This window comes from Martes martes (assembly GCF_963455335.1).
Source record: "Martes martes genome assembly, chromosome: 6".
NCBI lineage: Eukaryota > Metazoa > Chordata > Mammalia > Carnivora > Mustelidae > Martes > Martes martes.
In genome coordinates, this window is record NC_137893.1 from 90,304,850 (window position 1) to 90,327,759 (window position 22,910).

The 22,910-nt window shown below is 54.1% G+C and overlaps 1 protein-coding gene across 3 annotated transcripts; it reads right to left on the minus strand.

Moving 5' to 3' along the window:
* Positions 1-6,024: 6,024 nt before the first annotated feature.
* AARS2 (alanyl-tRNA synthetase 2, mitochondrial) lies at positions 6,025-18,799 on the minus strand. 3 transcript variants are annotated; one of them, XM_080807020.1, is made up of 22 exons: positions 18,530-18,799; positions 17,361-17,552; positions 16,669-16,814; positions 16,285-16,452; positions 15,398-15,542; positions 13,193-13,338; positions 12,860-12,968; positions 12,463-12,501; positions 12,251-12,362; positions 11,634-11,767; positions 11,058-11,202; positions 10,627-10,799; positions 10,377-10,490; positions 10,147-10,287; positions 9,353-9,490; positions 9,151-9,260; positions 8,881-8,989; positions 8,464-8,586; positions 8,203-8,313; positions 7,591-7,674; positions 7,365-7,475; positions 6,025-6,966 (listed from the first exon to the last, which is right to left on the minus strand). In XM_080807020.1, the coding sequence occupies exons 1-22, from the start codon at positions 18,770-18,772 to the stop codon at positions 6,736-6,738; spliced, it is 3,024 nt and encodes a 1,007-aa protein (XP_080663146.1). In that variant the 5' UTR covers positions 18,773-18,799; the 3' UTR covers positions 6,025-6,735. The 3 variants fall into 3 exon arrangements, with proteins under 3 accessions (XP_080663146.1, XP_080663144.1, XP_080663145.1); XM_080807018.1 differs by having other exon boundaries at positions 12,860-13,019; positions 18,530-18,774; XM_080807019.1 differs by lacking the exon at positions 18,530-18,799 and adding an exon at positions 18,381-18,450 and having other exon boundaries at positions 12,860-13,019.
* Between the last annotated feature and the right edge of the window lie 4,111 nt (positions 18,800-22,910).

Genomic DNA, 22,910 nt, shown 5'->3' on the forward strand with positions numbered 1-22,910 from the left:
CTATGCTCCTGGGGCTCCCGCCAAAAGTTCCCTCCAGAGTGCTGGCTGAAAACATTTCCGGTATTCTCTCTGGACCAGGATGTATCCCAAGACACACTGTGGGCCACACCCAAGGGAGCAGGACCCAGCCTGTAGGGGGGAGCCCCAGGTTTCTGGCTGGAGTTGCCCTGGAGCCCACTCTCCAGGTATTTCTCACAAGGATGCCTAGTCTCACCATCCATCCAGGGAGGCCCTTCCCTCTCCTTCCTCCTGGGAGGCTACCTTGTTGGGACACCCCACCTGGGGCCAGGTGAGCTGCCCTCTGGACCTCGCTGGCGCTGGTTCCACTTTCTAGGGTTTCATTGTCTTAGGACCCGACATCTCTTCCTGAGGTCTGGTCTTCATCTTTCTTGCTACTCTTTGGAGCCTGTGGCCCCCTCTGGGCCTAACACCACAGGACCCACCCCAAGGTGGGCTCCAGGGTCCTGAGCCCTCTCCTCAGAAGGAAGAGGCAGAGCGTCCCTCCATGTGCTCCAGGTACATGGCGCTTGTAGAAAGAGCCCCCACCGTACTGCAGCGTCTACAGAAACTCCATACTACCGGGTCTGATGTCATTTGTAGGGCAAAGGTTGAAACCACTAACCTCATTATAAGGTCCGAGTTGACAGTTTTCACTTTCCCCATCACCTATACAACCCATCCCCCATCCACCGCTGCTCAGATTAACCACCGCCGCTCAGATTAACTATTGTTTGTTAACTAACGGGAATTTAAAGAAAAACTTAGAGTAGAAAGCATGGTCCCTCCCTACTGGGGCGGTGACCCTGATCCCTGGCCCTTATCAGACCTCTGCGCCTGTATCCCTTCAGTGATCTGACCGACCACCCTCCACACACACCTACGCTAGACTGTGAGCTCCTTGAGGTGCAGGGGCTGTTTCTGACTCTTTTTTCTCCCTAATCCCCATCCCAGGTCAGGTCTGCTTTGGCCGGGGAGGCGGGGGGGAGGGGTGGGGGGGTGGGGGGGTAGTGCGGGTGGTGTCGGGGGGCTGGTGTTGGAAATGGTGTTGGAGCTGCCCCGCCCCCTTCTGAGAACAGACTCTGGCGAATAGGAGTGTCCCATATTGGTCAGGGTGATTGCCTCAGGGATGCCTGATGCAGCCAATCAGGGGCCTTCTTGGGATTTGTTAGAGCAACTGGGAAGGTGGAGGTAGACACCAGGGCGGAAGTACTTCAAGGGTGGTATTCTTCTGCGGCTGGAGACTGTTTCCCTTCCCGGCGGCAGGAGGGAGTGAAGCTTGGGGGAGACCAGCAGAAAAGAGGGGCGGACAGAGAGCACCTGGTACCTTCGGTCCCCAAGTCTGACGTCCCCGGGCGTCCCAGAACTGCCTGGTTCCTCAGCAATGCCTCTGGTTTTGAAACTTACTTGGCAGCCTTCTAATAGGTCCCTTTTGCTGAAGCTGGGTTGGGTTTCTAACCCCTTTGTGACCAAAGGGTCCTGACCGTTTGGATAGGCTCACAGTTTGGTGAATGGAATTATGGAAAAAATCCTACATCAGTTGATGCGGTTCAATGCAGTGGCTGAAGACCAGAGGCCCCCAGGTTTATTATACACAGGGCCTGGCCTCTAACTCGGGGGACTCTTCCTCTCCTGATCACTCGGGATCACTCCAGCCTCCCCTCTCCAGCCATAGAACATAATCAGCAACCTGAGCTACGTGGCAAGTAGCAGTTACAAGCTCCTTTCAGAGCTCGCTGTCATATGGGACTTAACAGCCACTCTACAGTGGAGCCCCGACGGGCTTGTTAGCCCCATTGCAGGGATGGAGAAATGACTGGTGCTCCGACATCTAGGAGGGCTGGGCCCGGGGCCTGAGGGCAGTAACCTCCTTCCCACCACAGTACTCTGCTCTTGGAAGTCGCTCCCCACACTTTTCCACCCTCCGCCAGGAAAGAAGGCATGTCCCTGCTCCCTGGGATGCTGGGGTCCTATCTTTATGCAAAGAGAACCTGTCAGGGAAGGCCTCCCCAGGCCAAGAGAGCAACCAGAACTTGGCACCCCGCTATGGAAATTTCAAGCCCCTAACTATATACCTATATCTAAATAAATAAAATACATATCTACCTCCCTTCTTATCAGTCATCCACACCTCAGTGTGAATGAATTTCAGATCCAAAAAGGCAAGTTAGGAATGGGGCAAGGAGAACACACCACTGAATGTGGAGAGCCCACGAGTCAGGGGGGGCCTGGGATGACTCCCCTTACTCAACGGGGCAGCCTCAGTCTGGCCTAGGCATCACCAGTCTGCAGCTGAGGGTGGCAGCAGGTGGCTGTTACCCTCCCTGGAAGCTTGAGGGATGGATAGATACCCGTTAGCCAGGGGCCCAGGCGCACCCTGACAGCTCCCAATGGCAACCACCTTCCTTCTTGGAGCTTTGTCTCTGTGGGGAAACTGCGGGGCAGACAGAGAATTCTGTCTGGTGGAATAACCAGCTGGTGCATTTGACTAATAGCCCCAGGGTTTGAAGATTGGAAGTGTGTTGAACACTCTGATCCTTCTCTGGGGAAGCAATCTTTTCAGACATTCCAGAGAGAAGGTTGGGGCCCTGAGGAGTGATTGCCTCTTGTGTCACCACCTGGTGTCCCTAAGGGCACAACTTACCCGAGGATGGGGAAAGTGGGGGCATAGCCTGCGACCTTTCCTCTCCTGGCACCTGTTTCATAGGCCCACTGGGCTTCACCTGCTGTGTCTTCAGCATCAACCTAACCCAACACAGGACCACAGTCCATGTAGAAAGGCCAGTCCTCCCTCCAACCAGGTCCCTACTCTGTGTCTTTAGGATCAGGGTCCAGGGGCCTGAAATTACATTCAGGCCCTAACTCCGAGGGTTAGGTGTTAAAGTCCACTCTCTATGTGCCCAAGCACAGGTAATATAAAGGGACAACATGCCCGTGTTGTCCTCATTTTTGATGGCTTGCATCAGCTGGTTGAGTGTTCCGGGAACCATATCCTTGCTTATATACAGCTGTGATTTATGGAGTGAGAGGCTGTCAAAGCGTTTGCACACCAGGAGGCAGCTGGCTAAGGACTCAGGATTGCCTTAGGGCCAATCTCCACTTGGTCTTGGGCTCCCAGCATCTGTGAGACCTTGGGCAAGTCATTTCACCCCACTAAACCTCCATTTCTTTATCTGTAAAATGGGGATGGAAATGAATAGTACTGACTTCCTAAGATTATCCAGAAGATTAAAGGAGTTGATGTGAGTGAGACGTTTCATGTAGTGCTGGGTCCAGAGCCAGCATTCAAAATATGTGGTAGATATTGGGATGAAGATGTTGCAGGCCTCACCTACATATGTTTATTGAGGACTATTATTGCTATTATAACACTATTATCCCCATCGCACAAATGAGGAAACGGGCTTAAAGCATAAGTAATTTGCTAAGCAGCATATAGCTGATAAGTGGGAAAGCTAAGGTTTGAGTTGATACCTGTCCAAAGGTGTCCGTTACTTCCAAGCACAAAAGCATAGACAAATAATGAGCTGTTGGGGTTGCTTCCTAAATTGGCCAGATCGGGTGTTCACAGCACTTTTCCAGTGGGCCTCCCACTTTCCCAGCTCATGAGCTCTTGGCATCTCTGTTTAACCCTTTTGATGCTGGCCTAAACAGCTCAGGCTCCCTCAAACCCCTAATTTACTGCCAGGCACTAGGCCCTTCCACAGAACTGCGCCATCGCCTGTATCCTTCAGCCTTCTGGGGACCCGAGAACATCCCGCAGAGCTGTGCTCTCCTGCCCCGTGGCTCACACTGGGCCCTGGATGTTCCTCACAGACATGGGACCAGTGCCTGAATGTCTAGCACATTCTTTCCTCTTGGATGTCTCAGACTTCTCTACTCTTCTTAAGTTCCCAGTTAAATCTAACTACCATGGGCAGGAGCTTCTCCCCCTGCCCAAAGGGGAAAGTTGAAGAGGCTGGGGGAGCACCCTCTCCCCTTCCTGCTCATCACATCTCTGGTCCTCATTCTCCCCTGCCTTCCTCTTAGCTGAGGAGCCAAAGCACCTCTGTGCCCCTGGCACCACCCCCAGGGCTGGCTCAGCTAGATGGGTTCTACTCTCCACCCACTTCTCCCACTGTGCTTCCTCTACTTTCTCAGCTTCCCTTTCACCTTAGGACCCCCAAGGATAACCCTCCCTGGGCATGTCCTCAGGGGACCTGGGCATTTGTCTGACTTCCCCTGATGTCTTTTGTGCCCTTATCAGACCCTACCTCAGGCCATATCACTCCCATTTGGGAACACTCAGTTTGTGAAATCACAAAAGAGGGACACCAAAGTTCTCTGACAGAGCCTGGCCCAGCATGCTGGGTGACTGGCCCCAGTGAGACAACACTCTTAATCACACCCCTGGGCCTGGCCCTCCTCCCAACTCCTGACCACTTGGTCTGTTGTCTTAGAAAGGACTCCAGAGTATTCGCTTCCCACCCCTCGATCCTGCCTTGTGCTCAGACACCCAACAGGGAAGCTCAGCTCCAAAGGCCAGTGAGTCCCTCCCCCAACCTGCCTGGGGTGAAGAGGCCCTTGCTGCTCCTTGGTAACCAAGGGAAACCAGCCATGCTGTGGGAGGGAGGGAGGAAGGGAGGTGCCGAAGCTTCTGGACCTGCAGGAAGGACTGCAGCCTGAAGGAGCTGGGAGTCAGCCGTTCAGAGAAGGCTGTGGCTCCGGGCTCAGGACTGCTTTCCTCCACGACCTATCAGATGCTCCTTTCCCCTTCCTTCTTCTCGTGGTGCCCCCCACCCCGCACCCCTTTACTCGCAGACCCTTAGCCTCTGGGCCAGTATGCAGATGTGGTCGTAAAGGGGGAGAGGCAAGAGTTCCGCCTTGAATGGGTGGGGGTAGGGGAACTTCTGAGGGGACAGAGAGGCCCGGAGCCAAGCCAACCTCAGGCAGGCGGGAGTGGGGGGTAGGGGGAGTTAGGGAGACCCCGGGTGGAGCGTCCTCTCCTCCGGGGTTCACCTCAACCACTCTCGGTGCTTGGGCACTCACCTTCCTGCAAGCCCCCCGCGGTGCCGCGCCGGTCGTTAGGGACGCCCCGCGTCGCCAGGGGGCGGGGCTGAGGGCCAGTGCGCATGTGCGCAGTATACCCGCGTGTGCACCGGGTCTCCGTGGCGTGCCGATGTGTGGTTACCGCGAACTCTGTTGGCTGGGGTGCGCTTTCTGGTTCTGGGGGACATGTTTAGGAATAGATGGGCTTTTCTGGGGAAAGGTGAGGAGTGGGAGCCAGGACAGGGCTCCTGGACTGGAGGGCTGTTCTTTCTTGGTAACTTTTGTGTGGAAACGAGGTCCGGAAGTACAGCTTTGCAAGCGCACAAGGCTGAGCAAGCAATCGGAGCCCCAGCAGAATCCTCGGCATCCCATGCTGGCAGGGACTGGTCCCCCTTGCAAGTCCTTTCCACCGGTGCAATTAGAATGAGAAACCATGCCAGAAGCCATGCTTTGCGCTTATAGTTTTAACTAAACGGCCCCAGAACTTGGTCACCAGGGAGCCTTTGACTTGGAGATGGATCCCTTGAGGTCCTTTCCCTCCTCTAGCAACAGAGATCTGGGAACAGCGGTGGAGCTCCGAGTCTGGCTGGGTGCTGGGCACATTCAGTCAGCTTCAGCTTGGGGTTGGGGCAGGTGCTGTGCAACTTCTTTAAGAATCACGTGCCTCTGACCCCTCAGCTCTCCAGAACCCCCACCACCTGCCACCACTCCCTGTGCCTGCTCACCTCCCCCGCAGGGCCTCTGCACTGTGCCCTCAGCCTGGGGCAGTCCTCCCTCAGATACCCTCGTGGCTCACACCCTCCCCTCAGATGGCACCTCCCAGTGAAACAACAGTCACCCAACCTCCTGATCCCCGTCCCACTTTCTCTGCAGACCTCATCGCTGCCTGACATCCGCTTCCTTCTCTTCATTGTGTATTTCCCCACTAGCAGCAAGCTTCCACAAGTGCAGCAAGTTTTAGGCCTTTGGTTCTCACCACATTCTCAGCAACTGACCAGTACCTGTTGCTCATTTTATTGATAGGCCCTTCATGAAAATGGGAAGTTGCTGTTAATGAAACAAGTGGCACCAGAGAGGATCTGCCCTGCTGTCGTGACTTTCATGGGGCAGGTCTGGGTCTCTGTGGCCAGGGAGACCCTTGTGGGTGCCCAGAACAGGCTGGCATGGAAAGCCCTTTGAGCAGCAGGGGCGACAAGGATGGCTCCGATGTGGATGCTGGGTGGGGAAAACTGCTCTTGTTTATAAGCAAAAGAACTTCTAGAGATTCCTAGCCTTGGTGAAATAAACAAACAAACAAATAAATAAAAATATTTTATTTATTTATTTGACACAGAGAGAAAGAGAGCACAAGGGAGAGAGGCAGAGGGAAAGGGAGAAGCAGGTTCCTGACTGAGCAGGGAGCCTGATGCGGGGTTGGATCCCAGGACCCTGGAATCATGATGTGAGCTGAAGGGAGATGCTTAACCGGCTGAGCCACCCAGGTGCCCCTTGGTGAAAATACTTTCTAATGAGCAATCACAGCCAAGACAGTCGTGGCTCCACATTCATCCGGTGAGAGGGGGGTGTATCTTTGGGTCCACTCTGCCTTCCACAGCCCCATCTCCTTGTGTCCGCACAGGGCCTAGCCCCAGGTGGCCCTCCTGGGCTTAGCTGCTTGGCCTCCGCCTTCAGTCCTTTGCTTCAGCCTCCAGGAAGGTCCTGCCAACTCCTTCAGGGCTCCTGGCCCGGGCCTGTCTGCTGTCTGTGTAGTCTATGCGAGTCCGTGGGTGAACTGGGTCGGAGCCGGTCCAAGGCATAGGCTCGTGCGGTACTGAGGACAGCTTCCAGGTCAGCGGTGGTTCCAGTGCCCCGGGCCGCCACCTGAGAGCCCCAGGCCTTGCCCCCCATGTGGCTGCATACTGCCAGGGCCCAGGCCTCTGCCGTGAAGGCCGGCGTGGCACTCTGGGGACAGAAGCAGAAGGGACAGTGATGCAGGGCACTCCTGCCCGCCACCATCCACTCCATCTCCCCTTAAGAATGGCATCATGGTGATTAGCTGGGTGCATGGCAGGGGAATCAGGTAAGGAGATGGTGGGGTTTGGGAACGTGTGGAGGTTAATGAATGTCTGCTATTTGTTTGCAAGGGATGTGTGGTCTGGAGCAGGGCGGTAATTAGGGGAGCTCATGGCACCTTCTCTGGTCAGGAGGTGTGGTTAGGGCTAAGAGATGGCCCTATGGCCGTCCTGGGGTATCCCCATATATCCCTTCTACCCTGCCTCGGAGGAATCAAGGGTGGGGAACCATAGGGCTGGACTGGGAAGGGTTGGGGGTGGGGGAGGTTCCTCTCCTCCATCCCTCACCTGGGCCACCTGACAGGCACATAGCACATGCCCCAGCTGCTGGGGGCTGAGGAGGAGCACAGAGGTGCCGGGCACCTGCTCACACAGCTGCCGCACCACCTTCACCAGCACCTGGGCAAGGGATGGAGATGGTGAGCCCACTGCTCTCTGGATTCCCAGCTGCCTCCCACCCGGGACTCTCCTCCCTCTTCTGAACCCTGAGGCCACCCCCAGCCCCAGCGCTCACTGAGAGGGACTCGGCGGCAACTGTGTCCACAATCAGGGGCCCCTGTGAGTGCCGCTGCAGCAGCTCCCGGGTTTTCCGTGCAGCCTGGGGGAGGGGGCAGGAAGGATGGCACAGGCATTAGGCAGGAAGGTAACCGGCCCCAACTTCCACAGTGAGCCCCAGTCCAGAAATTCCTGCCCCCAGCAATGGTCTTCGGCTTTGAACAGAGGTGCCAGGGGCTCTGTGTCCTTCCCCTCCCCTCCACCTCTGTCCTTTGGCCAGAGCTCCAGGCCCTCACAAATATGCTACTGAAGGTCAAGGTCTAAGGCTGGAGCCCAGACGGATGAAAGGGGGCGGGAGGAAGGCAGATTTATAGTCAAGGAGCAATGAGGGTTGAATGGCTTAATCAAGTCAGTCCGCTTCCTGGAGGGAGAGTCTGAGCCAGACTTGGGAGTTGAAGGAGAGGCACAGTTTGGCAGAGAGATGTGGCAGGATGGCCTGGTGATGGTGCCCAGGGGGCAGGAGAGGGAGGAGCTGCCCACTCCGCCCCCATTGCCAGGCCTGGAGGCTTCTCAGTGTGCCACTCTAGCAGCTCTGACCCATGCCGAGTGTGTCAGCTGAACCTCTTCTTACCTGCTCCAGCTCCAGCTTCCGAACAGCCGTGTTGGCACGCCGCTGCAGCCCCTTCAGCGTGGCCTGAAGCTCCCGACGCTGCCACTGGGGCATCACGGCCAGGTCCACGGCCTACGGCCAGAAGCCCATCAGCTGGGTCCTTCCCTGAGCCACAGACTCGGAGTTGGGGAAGGAGGAGGATTGGGCGGGGGGGTGGGCATGGAGAAGGGAAGAGGGCCAGGAGAGGGTGGGGAGCATGTCCATGGTGGGGGTGACCCTCACATCGGTAAGTCGTCCCATGTCCTTGGAGAGTCTCTGAGCCGCCACCACATCCTTGCTGCCCTGACTCAGCCGCTCTGTGGCTGCTTCAACCTCCTGGGCCAGATTCTGGCCTACCTCTCGGGCCTGCAGGGATGGAACAGAATATTCAGGGCCGCTTGGCTTACTCTTGCCTCCCCAGGATAGGGGCTCAACCCATTGCCAGTGGGGGCCAAATCAGAAATATTTAACCATCAGGACCACTCAAAGCACTGGCCAATCACAGCAGCTGCCAGCAGCTGGCCCTGCCCTATCAGCTTACAGGTCCGAACCCTGCTTCTGCTGCTCGGCATTCCCCTGCTTGAGAGTGTCAGCTGCATGGGCCCCTTTTGCCCCCATGCCCCCATCCAGCAGCCTCCCGGGCCCTGCTGGCATGCTAACCTGCTGGGCCTGCTCCCCAGTGATGGCCAGCAGGCGGGTGGTGCCCCTGGTGAGCTGGCGCTCCCCAACGATGACCAGGTCCCCTATAGCCCCCGTGCGCAACAGGTGCCTGCGGCCAGGGGGACAGAGAAGGAAGTCGGTGGGGACGGTGGCACAGGAAAGAGCAGCCTCAGCTCTGAACCAGTGGCCTGTGGCTCCAGAGACCAGAGAATGGTGAGGACCTGGGGCCCCAGGTGAGGGCAGGCAGGCAGGCAGGCAGGAGTGACTCACGTCCCACAGCACAGCTCCACAGAGGTCTGCAGTGCAGCTCGGGAACCCGGGTCCAGTGCATGGGCTACAGGCACCCCCACTGACACCACCCGCACAGGATCTGGGTACACCTGAGGGTGGAAGGGGACAAGTCTGTTACCCAGCCTGTGTGTGGGGAGGTAGGGGGCAGGTGATCTTCACTGGTGGGGGGCGAGCAGCTCACCTCATCCAGAGAGCGTAGGCCAGGGACATGGGCAGTGCATGCCAGGGCCACGTCCTCCATGTACACTGGCTCGTCCTGTGCCACAGCATCTCGCACAGTGCCCTCCACTGCCCGGAGCTGCTGTGAGGTCAGTGGAGCCTGATGGGGTGGGGGAAAACAGACTGAGAGGAAGTCAGCTCCACGCCAGTAACTGACATGGCAAAAAGCAGTCAGCTGGCTGACTACCCTCCACTGCTGAAACAGTGGCTAGGCCAGAGCAGAGCTCACTCAGCCTTCAAGGAGCGGGCAGTTCTTTTCCTCAGAAAGCCACCTGAGAGTAGGGCCTGCCGGGAACTGCAGGCCTTTCACTAGGCACTAAAAGTTGATGAAGAATCGAACATGCTCTTCTGTACCGAGGGAGCACCCAACAAGGGGCAGCCCAACAGAAGAGAAACCCAGGATTGGGGGGGGGCACGGGGGCAAGGACAGAGCCTGATGTGCGAGGAGGGAAGGGAGACAGAGTGGCAGGGGAGGGAGGGCAGCTCAGTTGGAGCAAGAAGGTCTTGGGTGACAGCAGGAACAAGGAAGCTGGGTGGCTGGAGGTGAAAGGAGAGCTCTGGACACCGTCTGGCCGGCCCCCTCCCTGGTGCGCCAGGAGCCTGAGGGCAAGACACCCCCCCCCCATGGCTGCACGGTGACTGAGCCATGGGAGGCCCAGGTCCTTGGGCTGGCTGAACCCCCAACACCTGCCCCCCCACCTGACTACCTCCCTGTAAGCCTGCCGCATCACCTGAAGCCCTTCTGCGCCCGCTCACCTGCGTGGCCACGTCAAAGCGCAGGCGCTCGGGATTGAGATGGGAACCTCGCTGCTCCGTGCCAGGGCCCAGGGCCTGCCGCAGCGCCCAGCTGAGCAGGTGGGTGGCCGTGTGCTTCTTCATGCAGCCTAGACGCCAGGCCTGAAACACTTTGGTCACCCAGGATGCTAGGGAATGAGGAGAGTTGAGAAGCGGCAGGATATCCCGAGTATCAGCAGTGGGATTCTTACCTCATCCACGTGGAGCTGCACCTGGTCCCCCACCTTCAGGTCCTCAGGGGCCACAGCCTCATGTAGGATGAAGCCTCCACAGACCTGGGCCCGGGCCACTGGGAACAGCACATCCTGAGGAAGGGCAGGGGCCATGGCACTGGAGTGGCAGCTTATAGCTTTTCCCTCTCCTTGGCTCCCTTCCCAGCTTGGGCCTGCCGGGGGCAGAAATTCACTCGTGTGTGTGTGTGTGTGTGTGTGTGTGTCTCACCTCCTGGTCCACCCGCGTTAGGTAGCCTCGGTCTGAAGCCTGACCCCCCTGTTCGGCGTAGAAGTTGGTTTTGTCCAAGAGGAGGCCACAGCGCTGGCCCTTCCCCACGGAAGCCACGGCGGTCCCATCCTCTGTATACAGCTGGAGCACCTGGGCCTCACAGGTGCTGAACTCTGCCACGGAGAAGAACCGTTATCAGTGCTAGGCCAGGGTGTGGGACCTGGGATGTGGGTCAGTGCTTTACTTGAAGCCAACAAGCATGTGGCTGGAGAGGACGGGGCCCTTTCAGATGCCACAGCGACCCCTGGGGGCTATCCCAGGAACGTGCAGGGCTGGGAGCAACCATGGCCGCCCTCCTTCCTGTCACAGCGCTCCTTCCCCAGTCACCGCCAGGTACACCTGTGGCCACCAGCGTCTGTCCAGCCTCTCACCATAACCCCCGCTGGGTCGCAGGGAGTAGTTGTACTTGGGACTGTCATCCGTTGGAGGCACCCCTCGGCGCTGCAGCTCCCCCAGTGCATGGACACTCAGTTGCAGTCCCTGCTCCTGAACGGGTTCCACCTGCTGTGACTGGTGCTGGGGGATGGGCAGATGCGTTTGGAAGGGGCACATGCATGGTGCCACGGGACCTGAGCCTCCGCGGAGCCCTGTCCCAGCCACACAGCTGTGTGGACCCCGCAGCCGCCAGGGCTTGGCTGGCTGCTAGACCCTGGGCTGGTCAGTGAACAGGCCTTCACGCAGGGTCCCAGGATCAGGCCTCCCTCCCACCCCTCACCCACCGCTGCCCTTGGAGGTACCCTCTCTAGGCCACTATGCTGGTCTCTCCCCTTCTGCTCCTGGTCAGCCCACTGCACTTGTATTCTCGCCAGGCTATGGGTCATTCAGAGGTGAGGGGACAGACCCCACCTCAGCCTCCTATTGTCCTTAAGAGTTCTTCCCCCAGGAACTCAGGGCCGGGGATCGGGTTGTCCCAAAAGAACCCTGGGAGGGGGTCCCCCAGCCTGTACCTGGGCCTCCTCCTGGGCCAGTCGGGCTAGCCCAGCCGAGTCCAGCTGCACACCTTTCTCCTCCAGCATCAACTCTAGCAGGTCCAGGGGGAGCCCCAGGTTCCCAGACAGCGATAAGGACCAGGCCACTTCAGCTTTGAGGAAGGAAGACAAAGGGTGTTGGGGGGGGAGGGGCAGGATAGCCCAAAGGGAAAGGAATGCGGGAGCAGTAAGGGCCAGGGCTTTCTAAGCACACAGAAGCTACCAGGTACCAAGCACAAGTGTCCCCTGCCTACCCCTGCTAGGTCCAGGACAGGGGTCAGGCCAGAGCTGAGGGTAACCCAGGGTACTCCTTTGTCATCTGTCATTTCAGAGGACATGGGAAGCTCATTCCAGGCATGAAGCCAGCCTTGGGAAGCAGGGACTGGAGGCAGGGCCAGCTGGGCAGTGGGGAAGTGGAGAGATTCAGGGTGGTATCTGGCCACAGAGAGGTCTGGGTGTTGGGAGACAGTGCAGGGAAAGGGACATGGGGCAAGGAGGGTGTAGATGCTAGGCACAGGACTGCCCGAGCTCTCTCTTCTACCTGCCCTAGCTCACCTGCGTGAGGCTGTCACACCTTGGCCAGGCACCTCACTCACCAGGGAACAGTTTAGCAGGCCCCAGGCGCCTTAGGGTCCGGTCAATGATCCGCCGACCCCGCTGCAGGGAGGCCAGGAAGGCGGCCTCGTCCTCTGATACCAGGTTGGCTATCTGAACCAGGGCAGGGAGGGACTAGAGTTAGACCTCCTCTGAAGGAGAGCCGCTTTCCACCCCGTCTTGCTGGCCCCTCCCTCCCATCTGAAGCCAGTACCTGGGCTGAGTTCTTCTGTAATTCTGGATAAGCGTCCCCCTAAGGGAGGTAGAGGGTTGAGAAGGTGTGAAAGGCAACTGACCCATTCTGTACCTCCCCATCCTGGGCCTCCCTGAGGACACCTGCCTGGGGAACTCAGCTCAGATCGAAGGAAGGGGAATGGAGCCAAATAGGGAATACAGGAGGAAGTGGGTCCCAAACTCAAAGGCTCAGCTGCCCAGGCAAGGAGACCTCCTGAGCGGTCCCCACTTCTTGTATGCAATCCCAGCTTTCTCAGCCTCACAGGACCTGGCCTGGACATTTAGGGTAGGGAGCCTAGGCTGGGGGCACTGTTTGGGCTCAGCTGCAAGCTTCCCGAGCACCCATGGAGGCTCAGAAGGGTAAGCTCTGCCCTCACCAGTGTTTCCACCACGATGGGCACCAGGCTGCTGAGGAGGCCAGGCGGTGCTCGCAACACCTCTGTAGAGAAGCGCACAGCTCGACGGAGGATCCGACGGAGAACCAGCCTAGAGGGGTTCAGAGGCCAGCTATGAACCCCCAGCCTCCCTTGGTCAGCACTATGGAAAGTGGGGAGGGCAAGGTCCAGAGTGTGTGCTCTCTATCTGGAGCCCTCACCCTTCCCCCACTCCTCCTGCCATCTCAACCTGACCCACCTCTCCATCTCCTTCCTTCCACTCCCCTGCAATCCCCCAGAAGCACACACCTCTCCCTGCAGCCCTTCCAGACTCACGGGGCACCTGACATTCCAGGGTAGACGCCATCAGCGATGCAGATACTGAGCGTGCGGATGTGGTCGGCCACCACGCGGTATGCCATGTCTGTGCGCCCCTCGTCGGCTGCTCCTACCCGGCCCAAGTAAGGGGGTGCCCCGCAACCCTGGCAAGTGGGAGACAAGGAGATGTGGCTGCTGGCCCTGCCCAATGTGGCCCAGGTGGGGTACTCTTCATCAGCACCAGAGCATCTGCCCTATCCCCTAAAGCCGATCACATCTGGAACATGGAGAAGCTTCCGACATGAAAGGGAGCTGCTCCCTGTCCCGCCGGGGCCACATTCAGCAATAACAATGATCACGGCTGTGATCATGTACTGAATTTCTGCTATCAGAATGGGTGGGTGCTTGAATGACGTGTTGTCTAATATCCAAAACATCCTGCTCTGGTATTACTGGCCTCTTTTTAAAAAGAGGAAACAGAGGCTCAGAGGAGCTAGATGAATGCCACAAGGCCATGCATCATATCGCATCGCACTGGAGCAGATCTGAGATCTGAATCTGGCCTGCCTGAGCTCAGGCGCTCTCCATGGCCCACACCCACTCCTCCAACCTCTGTGGGGGACAAGGAGGGAGGGTGTAAGTTGTAAGCTGTGCCTACATGGAAGTGCTTGGAATCAGATGCCTGGTCCATCCAGCTCTACACCTAGAGCTCCAAATCTGTATCTTGGTGGTGCTTCCCTCCTGCCCACCCCACCCTTACCCCATGAACAGTCCTCCCATTCACCATGCTACTCCACTCAAAAACTCAGAAGCAGGCCTTGACTTTTATTTCCCCATCCCATCCCATCCATCACTGGGGCCTTTTTCTCCTACGTCTGTGAGATCTTTCCAATCAATTACTCTTTTCCACTTCCACAGCTACCAGCCTAAGCCCTGCCCTGTTGTCTCTTCTCTGGACGATGAACTAGCTTCCCAGTTGGCTTCTTAGCATCTTCTCAGGTCTCCCTCCAGCCCACCCTCCACAGGGCAACAAGAATGGCCTGCCCCGCCTCAGAACAATTCTCACCACACTTAGAAAAGCCCCACTTTGGACTTCAAGGCCCCACAAGGTTTGACTCCAGCCTTCCTTTGTATGGTAGATTGTCTGCAAAAAGGGCCACAATCCTTTCCTTTTCCATGTGTGTGCCACTTTACAGAGTGACTGCAGCTGCTTCCCATCCAGGGACAGAATCTGTTTCTCTAACCTTTGAACCTGGGCTAGCCTTGTGACTTGCTTCGGCCAACAGAATGAGGTGGAGCTAACACTGCTCTGAGCCTAGGCCTCAAGAGGCCTCGTGTGTGCCTGCTCTTCTTAGAACCTTGCTGAGCTGTGATGTGATGTGAACAAGCCCCAGCTAGCCTGCTGCTTGACACAGCTTGGTCTGCCGCGTTGCCCCAAACAGCCAGCCAGCCAGCCACCTGATCCTCAGAAGTAGAACTGCTTCGCAGCTGACTACAGATGTATGAATGAACTCAAGAAAACCAAAAGAATGACCCGACAAAGCCCAGCCAACCTTGCTAGCCCACAGGCTTATACACGAACTAACTGGTTGTTACTTTAAACTACAAAGTGTTAGGTGGTTTGTTAGACAGTGAAATCTCAGGGACACATTCTCCAGCTATATCCCATGTGACTCTTCTTTAGTTAGCTGGCCACTTTTGTGTTCCTTTCCTGCCTCAGGGCCTTGGTACCTGCTGTCCCCTCTACCTGAAATGAGCTTCCTGTGGCTGGCTCCTCCTCTTTCAGGATCCAGCTCAGAGATCATGTCCTTGGTGAGCCTTCCCCAAACACCTGGTCTAAGAGCCCTCTGTACCCAACCCCCTCCTAGTTACTATCACCCATGTTTACTGCCAGATTACAATCTGCATTCTTGTTTAAATCTGCCATCTTGTTCTTAAATACATTTACTTATTATTTATCTCTTAGGCTACAATGTAATCTCCATGATCTCTTTTCCGTTCACTGCTGTTCTGCCGTACCAAGCACAAAGGACTTCGCCCACAGGAGGCACTCAACACATATTTTTTGAATAAATGAAGGAAGGAAGGAGTTAGGGGCAATATCAGGTAATAAACATGAAGCCCAACCTCATTTTTGACTCTGGTATCCTTGATCGGTCATTGTTTATGCAGAGTTCTCAATAAAGATGGAAAGCCAAAGCTGGAAGGAAGAGGCAGGCTCACCTGGTGTATGGCCTCGAGCAGTGGGGAAAAGAGGTCAGTGTCGTAGGTGGAGCGTGTGCCTTGCAGCACGGCCACCAGCCTTTCCAGGCCCATTCCTGTGTCCACGTGCCGCTGGGGCAGGGGCTGCAGGCTTCCATCTGCCTCTCTGGCCAGGGAAGGGTGTGCAAGGTGAGGCCCCACACAGGATTACAGGAGTGAGGCAGATGCCCAAGTGCAGGGGAGGAATGAGAGGGGGCTGACAGTGGGAGGAACCAGAAGGCAGTTTCCACCCCTCCCCACCAAAGGCAGACAGTGATGGCCTTAGTTCTTGTATGCACTTTCTCGTAAAGGGTGATCTCCACCCTCACCCTTGCTTGGGCCCTTGCTGGAATCCACACATCCCCTTTCTGGGACAGAATTCTTTGCCCTGAGAAAGAGACAGGTCAAGGCCGGAAGAAAATCTTAAGAGATCATGAACCTCAGCTTCAGCATGTGATAAAAGAGCCGAGGCCTGAGAGCAGCAGTGACTAGTTAAAATCGTTAGGAGCATAGTTGGTTGGGCATCTGACTCTTGGTTTCAGCTCGGGTCATGATCTTGGGGTCATGGGATCAGGTCCTGCATTGGGTTCTGTGCTGAGGAGAGAGGCTGCTTGGGATTCTCTCTCTCTCTCTGCACTGCCCCCTGCTCCTTTGTGCTCTCCCACTCTCTAAGTAAATAAATAAACTGTTATGAGCATAGACTAGGGTTAAATCAGTTATTATCTGAAAAGTACTTAGAAATGTGCTTGGCACACAGAAAGCACCATTTAAGTGTTTGGGTTTTCTTGTAAGAAATGGATCAAAGTCTCCTGACTGCTACCTTTTCCATTTATGGCCAGGGATTTCCCTCCCGCTTCAGCCCCTATTACCTGTTGTGTTGAATGAAGACCAGATTCCAAAGCTCCACCAGTTGGGGGGCTCCCACTCTATTAGCGAGGTCATAGTGGATCTCAGTACAGGGTCCACAAGGGCCAGTGTACCCCATCTCCCAGAAGTTCTCTTGGGGTCCAAAGGAAAGCACATGGCTGGTAGGCACCCTGAGAAGAAAGCCAAGCGAGTGGTAGGGAGACAGACAAACCTGAGAGCCAGAACCCTCTTGGCCATGAAAGCCTCTCCATTAAGCTCAGCAAGAGGACAAATAGGGCTGACTCCAGTCTCCTAGGATTCGCTGAGATTCTGAGGACTGATGCTGGTACTATTTGCCAGTCCTCTTGCCCTCCAGAAGTTGACATAATGGGCAGAGGCAAACTTACCCTAAGCTGAGCCAGATGTCCCTGCTCTCCAGGTCTGGGTCCAACCCCGCCTTGGGGTCACCACCAAAGTAGGAGACCCAGAGCCTGTCCTCAGGGATCCCATAGACCTGAGTCAGTAGCTCCCAGGCCATGCTGCAAGCCTCCTCCTGCAGGGGAAACCCACATGGGGTGGGAAGAGGAACATGGTGAGAAGAGGGCCCCACTGAAGTGCCAATCAAGCCACATGAGTTTCAGCCCTCAGCTTAAGACAAAATTCCACTGCCCACCTTGTTTCCAGAACAAACCTGGACCATTTCTGCTTGAATTTTCTTTTCTTTTTTCCCTGCCCAGGAAGCTCCTTCCCGTCCTCTAAATCCTTTCTTCCAAGTCCCATCCTTTTCATGAAATTGTCTTTCCACCCTAGGATGGGCTGATTTCTAACTCCTGCATTTTAGTATTTCTGCCTGACCATTTATTCATACAATTACGGATTAGCCATTAGGCAAGAAGCACAGTCCTGGCCCTCAAAGAGCTTACAATCCAATACAGAAGTGAAACACATTCCTACCATACATGTTCACCTAGCACTTCACCTCTGTGTCCGGTGTGAGTCCGTCTAAGCAGACACTAAGAATGGAGATAGGACTAATCTCCAGCCTCTTCTTAGTTGACTACTGACCCTTTCTTAAATCCAGGGCTTCCTGGAGACTCACTTTAAAATATTCACCCCCAAAAGCCCAATTGCCGAGCATCTCGAAGAAGGTATGATGGGAAAGGTCTCGGCCCACATCTTCCAAGTCGCTGTGGCGTCCTCCAGCCCTCACACACTTCTGGCTGTTTGCCACACGTCGGAAACCTGCCATCTCGCTTCGTGGATTCACAGTGCCCAGAAAGATTGGCTTGAACTGGAAACACATGAAGATCTCAGTTCTCATTCCGTAGCAGAAAGGAGAGGTGGGGAGTGGGGTGTTCAGACAGAAGGCTTACTGTTCCCCTCAAAGTGCAGTGTGGTCTTGGCCAACGGGGCAATCTGGGAGCCTGGAAGTACCCATCTCCGGTGTGTGTGTGGAACAGACAAGGGGTAGATAAATCATGAAACAGACCCTCTGCTAGTGAACTAGGCAAGGTAAAAGAGGGCTGGTAACAGGGCACTGAATGGCTTCATCCTCCATTTCAGCTTTTCCAAACCACACCCCATAACCTCAGGGTATGAAACTGAGACCACAGGGCAGGTCTCACAAGTCAGCTTTTAACAGCCTCTAAGGTTAACATACTCCCCTTCCTTGCCCATTTTACAGATGAAGACAAATTCAGAGGGTAAATGGTGCTCAAAGTCAAAAGCTTAGAGAACACAGTCTAGCACATACTAATTATTAGTTACCTTTATTTAAAGCATGAATAAATGAAGCCAGACTTCCCCCACCAGTCTGCCCCCATAAAAGCCCACACCCTCCACTCTTTTTTTTTTTTTTTCTTCTAACTGAGAGAGAGATCACAAGTAGGCAGAGAGCCAGGCAGAGAGAGAGGGAGCAAGCTCCCCACCGAGCGGAGAGTCCAATGCGGGGCTCGATCCCCAGACCCCGAGATCATGACCCGAGCTGAAGGCAGAGGCTTAACCCACTGAGCCACCCAGGCGTCCCACACAGCCTACATTCTTGGACCTAAAACTCAACCCAAACCCTGAAGTTTCCAAGTGGAGCCTTCCCCAAGCCCAAACTCGTGTCCCCAATCACTTAGCCCAATCACGAACGGCCCCTTCCCCAGAAGACATGAGCTCTGCCTCTCTTCTTTAGCCCAATCCCGCGGCGCCTTTCTCCCGGGGAGGGTGGGTGGGGTGGGAAATGACAAACTCCGCCCCCGATAAGGGTGGCTCAGCCCTTACCTGGTTCATGCCGGCATTGACGAAAAGCAAACTGGGGTCGCCACGGGGCCGTACGGAAGCGGACGGCACCAGCCGGTGGCCATGGCGGTCCCGAAAGAAGTTCAGGAAAGCGTCCCGTACGGCCGTGGCCTGGGCTGGAGGGGGCTCCGATGAGAGCGGCTGACGGCTGGGGCTCCCCCATAGGGGCGACCTTCGAATGGCCCGCCTCAGTCGCCCGGCGGCGGCTGCCGTCGATACCGCCATCTTAACTCGGGGCAGTGACTTCACGGGGTCAAAGGGTACCGCGGAGATAGACGGTGACTTGGAAAGGAAGCTGCTCGGTTTTTACAGCGGTCCCTGGCGGTAGGAGGACTCTACTGCCCAGGTAGAGTGATTGGGAAGGGGACTTAAGCGGGATTAGGTTTAGCTAGCACAGCTGCCTGACACCTAGTAGGCCCTTAATTCATTAGTCATTAAACAAATATTCGCTTAGAGCCTACTAGTGCTAGGCATTGTTTTAGGCCCTTAAGGTATATTAGTCACAACTTTAACAAAAATCCTTGCTCTCCAGAAATCTATATTGTAGTAGTAATTGTTATCTTTACTAATTTTGCAAGGTTACAGTTGGAGTTGCAGTGAACAGACATGGATTCAACTTCATGTGTCTGCACGTGTGTGTGTGTTTGTGTTTCCGGGCTGAGGGAAGAAGGCAGAGTGCCAAGAGAGGTAATATCAGCATTCATTCAAGGAGCATTCAGTAGGGGTGCCTGGGTGGCTCAGTGGGTTAAGCCTCTGCCTTTGGCTTAGATCAGGACTTTAGGGTCCTAGGATCAAGCCCCGCATCGGGCTCTCTGCTCAGCTGGGGCCTGCTTCCCCCTCTCTCTCTGCCTGCCTCTCTGCCTACTTGTGATCTCTGTCAAATAAGTAAGTAAAATCTTTTTAAAAAAATTAAAAAAAGAAGCATTCAATAAGGCACCTGGATGGCTCGGTGGGTCAAGCGTCTGTCTTCGGCTCAGGTGATGATCTGGGGATCCTGGGATTGAGTCCCATGTAGGGCTTCCTGCTTGGCGGGAGTGTGCATTTCCCTCTCCCTCCCCCTGCTCCTTCTCTCTCTCTTTCTCTCTCTCGATCACTCGATCACTCTCTCTCTTAAGTAAATAAATATATATATATATATACTTAAAATATATATATATATATATTGATTACAAACTATGTGCCAGGCATTGTTCTACACACTTGCCAATGCCCTTTGTCCTTGGCATTGGAAATGACCATTTTGTTCTAAGGGACAGAAGCAGGCCCTTTGGAACAGGAGTCTAGGGGGGACTGAAGCCAAACAGCATCTGCTCCATTATTAATTGCATAATAACATTTGGTCTTTTAATTTGCCTGGGGATTAGAGAGAATCCAGGTTGTCAGCGCAAGATGAAGCTGTTGACCAACAGCTGCAGGGATTTCTGTCTCTCTCGGCTTCCCAATGCCCTAGGGTTTTGTGTGCTTTGCGTTAGGGTAAGAGAGATCCACCTCCTGCTTCTGTCTTTATCTCTATGGTAACAGCCATGACCATGATGCCAACATAGGCCCTTGTGGGTGCAGCCGGAGTCCTCATGGGGCTTCTCATGATAACCTCTGCTCTGGGTTTGGGAAATTAAGCAGGTTAAGAAGAGACATTGCCAAGGTTGAAGCTCAAGAGAGACAGCAGAGCTGAAATCAGTGTGTTCACCTACAAGGTCTCAGTCATCCCTGTGGGCTCTTTTGGTCATTCTTTATGAGTTATGTTATTTAGGGACTTTTGAAACATGGTTTCCTTGGGAAATGTTTAGTCTTTTCTGGACTTGAGTTTCTATAGCAATAGTGAATTGTCAGCCTTGTATTCTGACAGAGCACATAGCATCGATCCCGTGATCCTCTGTTTCTTCCCTTGCCCACGTAAATTAAAAGAGTTGTTTTGAAAGTGCGTTTCGCCTGTTTTGGCTTTTCCAATGTTTTTGGAACAGGAACCCAAAGCCAGATGGGGATTTCTGTGAGATTGATGATCTTGAGACTAGACTGTGAAATTCTTCCCCAAACTGAGATGGGAGTGTTTTGCTCGAGAAATCTAGCTGGGGCCTCTGATGTCAACTTTCTTTCTTTTTCAGATTTTTTTTTTCTAGAAACTTTTTGTATTATAGTAGGAACTCCGTGGGGTTTTTTTTGTTTTTTATTTATTAATTTATTTATTTATTTATTTGACAGACAGAGATCACAAGGTGGCAGAGAGACAGGCAGAGAGGAGGAAGCAGGCTCCCCGCTGAGCAGAGAGCCCAATGCAGGGCTGGATCCCAGGACCTTGGGATCATGACCTGAGCTGAAGGCAGAGGCTTTAACCCACTGAGCCACCCAGGTGCCCCAGGAACTCCGTGTTTTTAAAGATTTTGTTTATTTATTTTAAAGAGAGAGCATAAGCAAGGTGAGGGGAGAAGCAGAGGGAAAGTGGGAAGGAGGAGGAAAGAATCTTTAGCTGACTCCATGCTGACCGCAGAGCCTGACTGGGTGCTTATTCTCATGACCCTGAGATCATGACCCGAGCCAAAACCAAGTGTCGGACACTTAACCAACAGCCACCTACGTGCCCCCAGGAACTCTGTGTTTTTAGACTAACATGGATCTAGTGTGGAGCCATGGATTTTTTTTCCCAAACAGCTTAATTGAAATATAATTCACATACCCTCCAATTCACCCATTTAATGTGTACAATTCAGTGACTTTCAGTAGGTTCACAGAGTCCTTATCTGTTACCATAATCACTTTCACAACACTTTCATCACCCCAAAAGAGACCTCATACCCTTTAGCAGTAAACCAATCCCCCCAGCCCTCTCAGCCCTAGGCAATTCTAATCTACTTTTTGTCTCTGTTGATTTGCCTATTCTGAACATTTCATATAAATGGAATAACACAATATAAGTCCTTTGTACCTGGTTTACTTAGCATAATGTTTCCAAGCTTCGTCCATATTAAAGCATGTATCGTGTATTTTTAGAAATGCATTTGTTTGAGTTGTTCTCTGATTAAAGAAGAATTTTTCCTCCATCTTACTATTTTGTCCCTGCCATTAAAAAATGATTATTTTCTTTTCTTTAAATGTGGTATTCTCTGCTAAGTCAGTTCCTTTTTTCCCCAGGGAAGCCAAGTGGTTCTTTTAGGATTGCGATGTATCTGTTCTGATTTGCCACTGTCCTCGGATGAGGAAGTGAAACTTAAGGTCTGCAGTTTCTCAGGATAGATATGCATGGAGAGAACTCACCAGACTGGGAAGTTACTGACCTGGGAACTTCTCTCAGTAGTACGTACCATCTTTCTTAGTATTTGTAAAACTTTCATTTTGGGGGGCGGGGGGAGCACCTGGGTGGCTCAGTTGTTAAGCGTCTGCCTTCAATTCAGGCCATGATCTTGGGGTCCTGAGATTGAGCCCCAAGTCAGGCTCTCTGCTCAGAGGGGAGTCTGCTCTATCCCTCCCTTTGTCCCTCCCTCTGCTTGTGCGCTCTCTCTTTCTCTCAAATAAATAAATAAATAAATAAAATCTTAAAAGAATTTCATTTTGGGGTTTAAAATGCAAACTGAATCTGTTTCCTGGAAGCTGTTCAGCTGGGTTTGGGTGCTGCCCTCCCTGGGTCTGAGACTGCCCTTGTGTTGTTTGACTTACTTATCTTGGCAGGTCCAAGATGCCCATTCTTTGAGCCTTCTCTTTTCACCTTATTCTTGAGAAGCGATGCCCTTAATCTGGGAATGGAAATGGTCCTTCCTGATTTCCTTATTGGCTTTGAGAGCAGGAACCTGAGGTCAGTGATGCATTCTGTCCTGGACTGATGGTCAGAGGAGACACAAGGGAATTTTTACCCTTACTGAGCATAGGGAACTCAGCTTTGGGAACTTCCTCATCATAAAAGCTGTCTTTCAGTGTCGAGGTTAAAAGTTCAACCTATAAGAGGTATTCCTAGTTTTATGTATTTATTTATGGCTTTGCCTTACTTGGATTGTGAAAGCAATGCTTGTCAAACTTTAGTATGCATAGGGATTTTCTGGGATCTTGTTTAAAATGCAGACACTGATTCAGTAGGTCTGGGTAAGCTCGAAATTCTATATATCTAGCAGGCTCCTAGGTGATGCTGTTGCTGTTCCTAGCCTACTAGACCATACCTTGAGTGACTGTGACAGAGAACTCGTGGGAAGAATCTGGAGACAAACTTTTGCTTGGGGCGGGGTCTTAGGGCTTGGGTGTTCCTGGGCTCTCCCCTTTCTCACTGAGCGAGTGGGTGGAGCCAGGAGCTCCCTGTGCGCATGCGTACTTCCTCTCACCCCCTCCAGCTCCGGTCCAGGCGAGGGTGGCGTCTGCATCCTCCTGTTGCTAAGAGACAAGG

What these genes read in the sequence shown, in the direction of transcription:
- AARS2 (XM_080807018.1), bottom strand. Translation starts at nt 18,772, where the DNA reads ATGGCGGTATCGACGGCAGCCGCCGCCGGGCGACTGAGGCGGGCCATT. An exon ending in TCAATGCCGGCATGAACCAG is followed by an intron (nt 17,553 to 18,529) that starts GTAAGGGCTGAG and finishes ATGTGTTTCCAG; the next exon opens with TTCAAGCCAATCTTTCTGGG. An exon ending in TGCTCGAGGCCATACACCAG is followed by an intron (nt 13,339 to 15,397) that starts GTGAGCCTGCCT and finishes CCCACTTGCCAG; the next exon opens with GGTTGCGGGGCACCCCCTTA.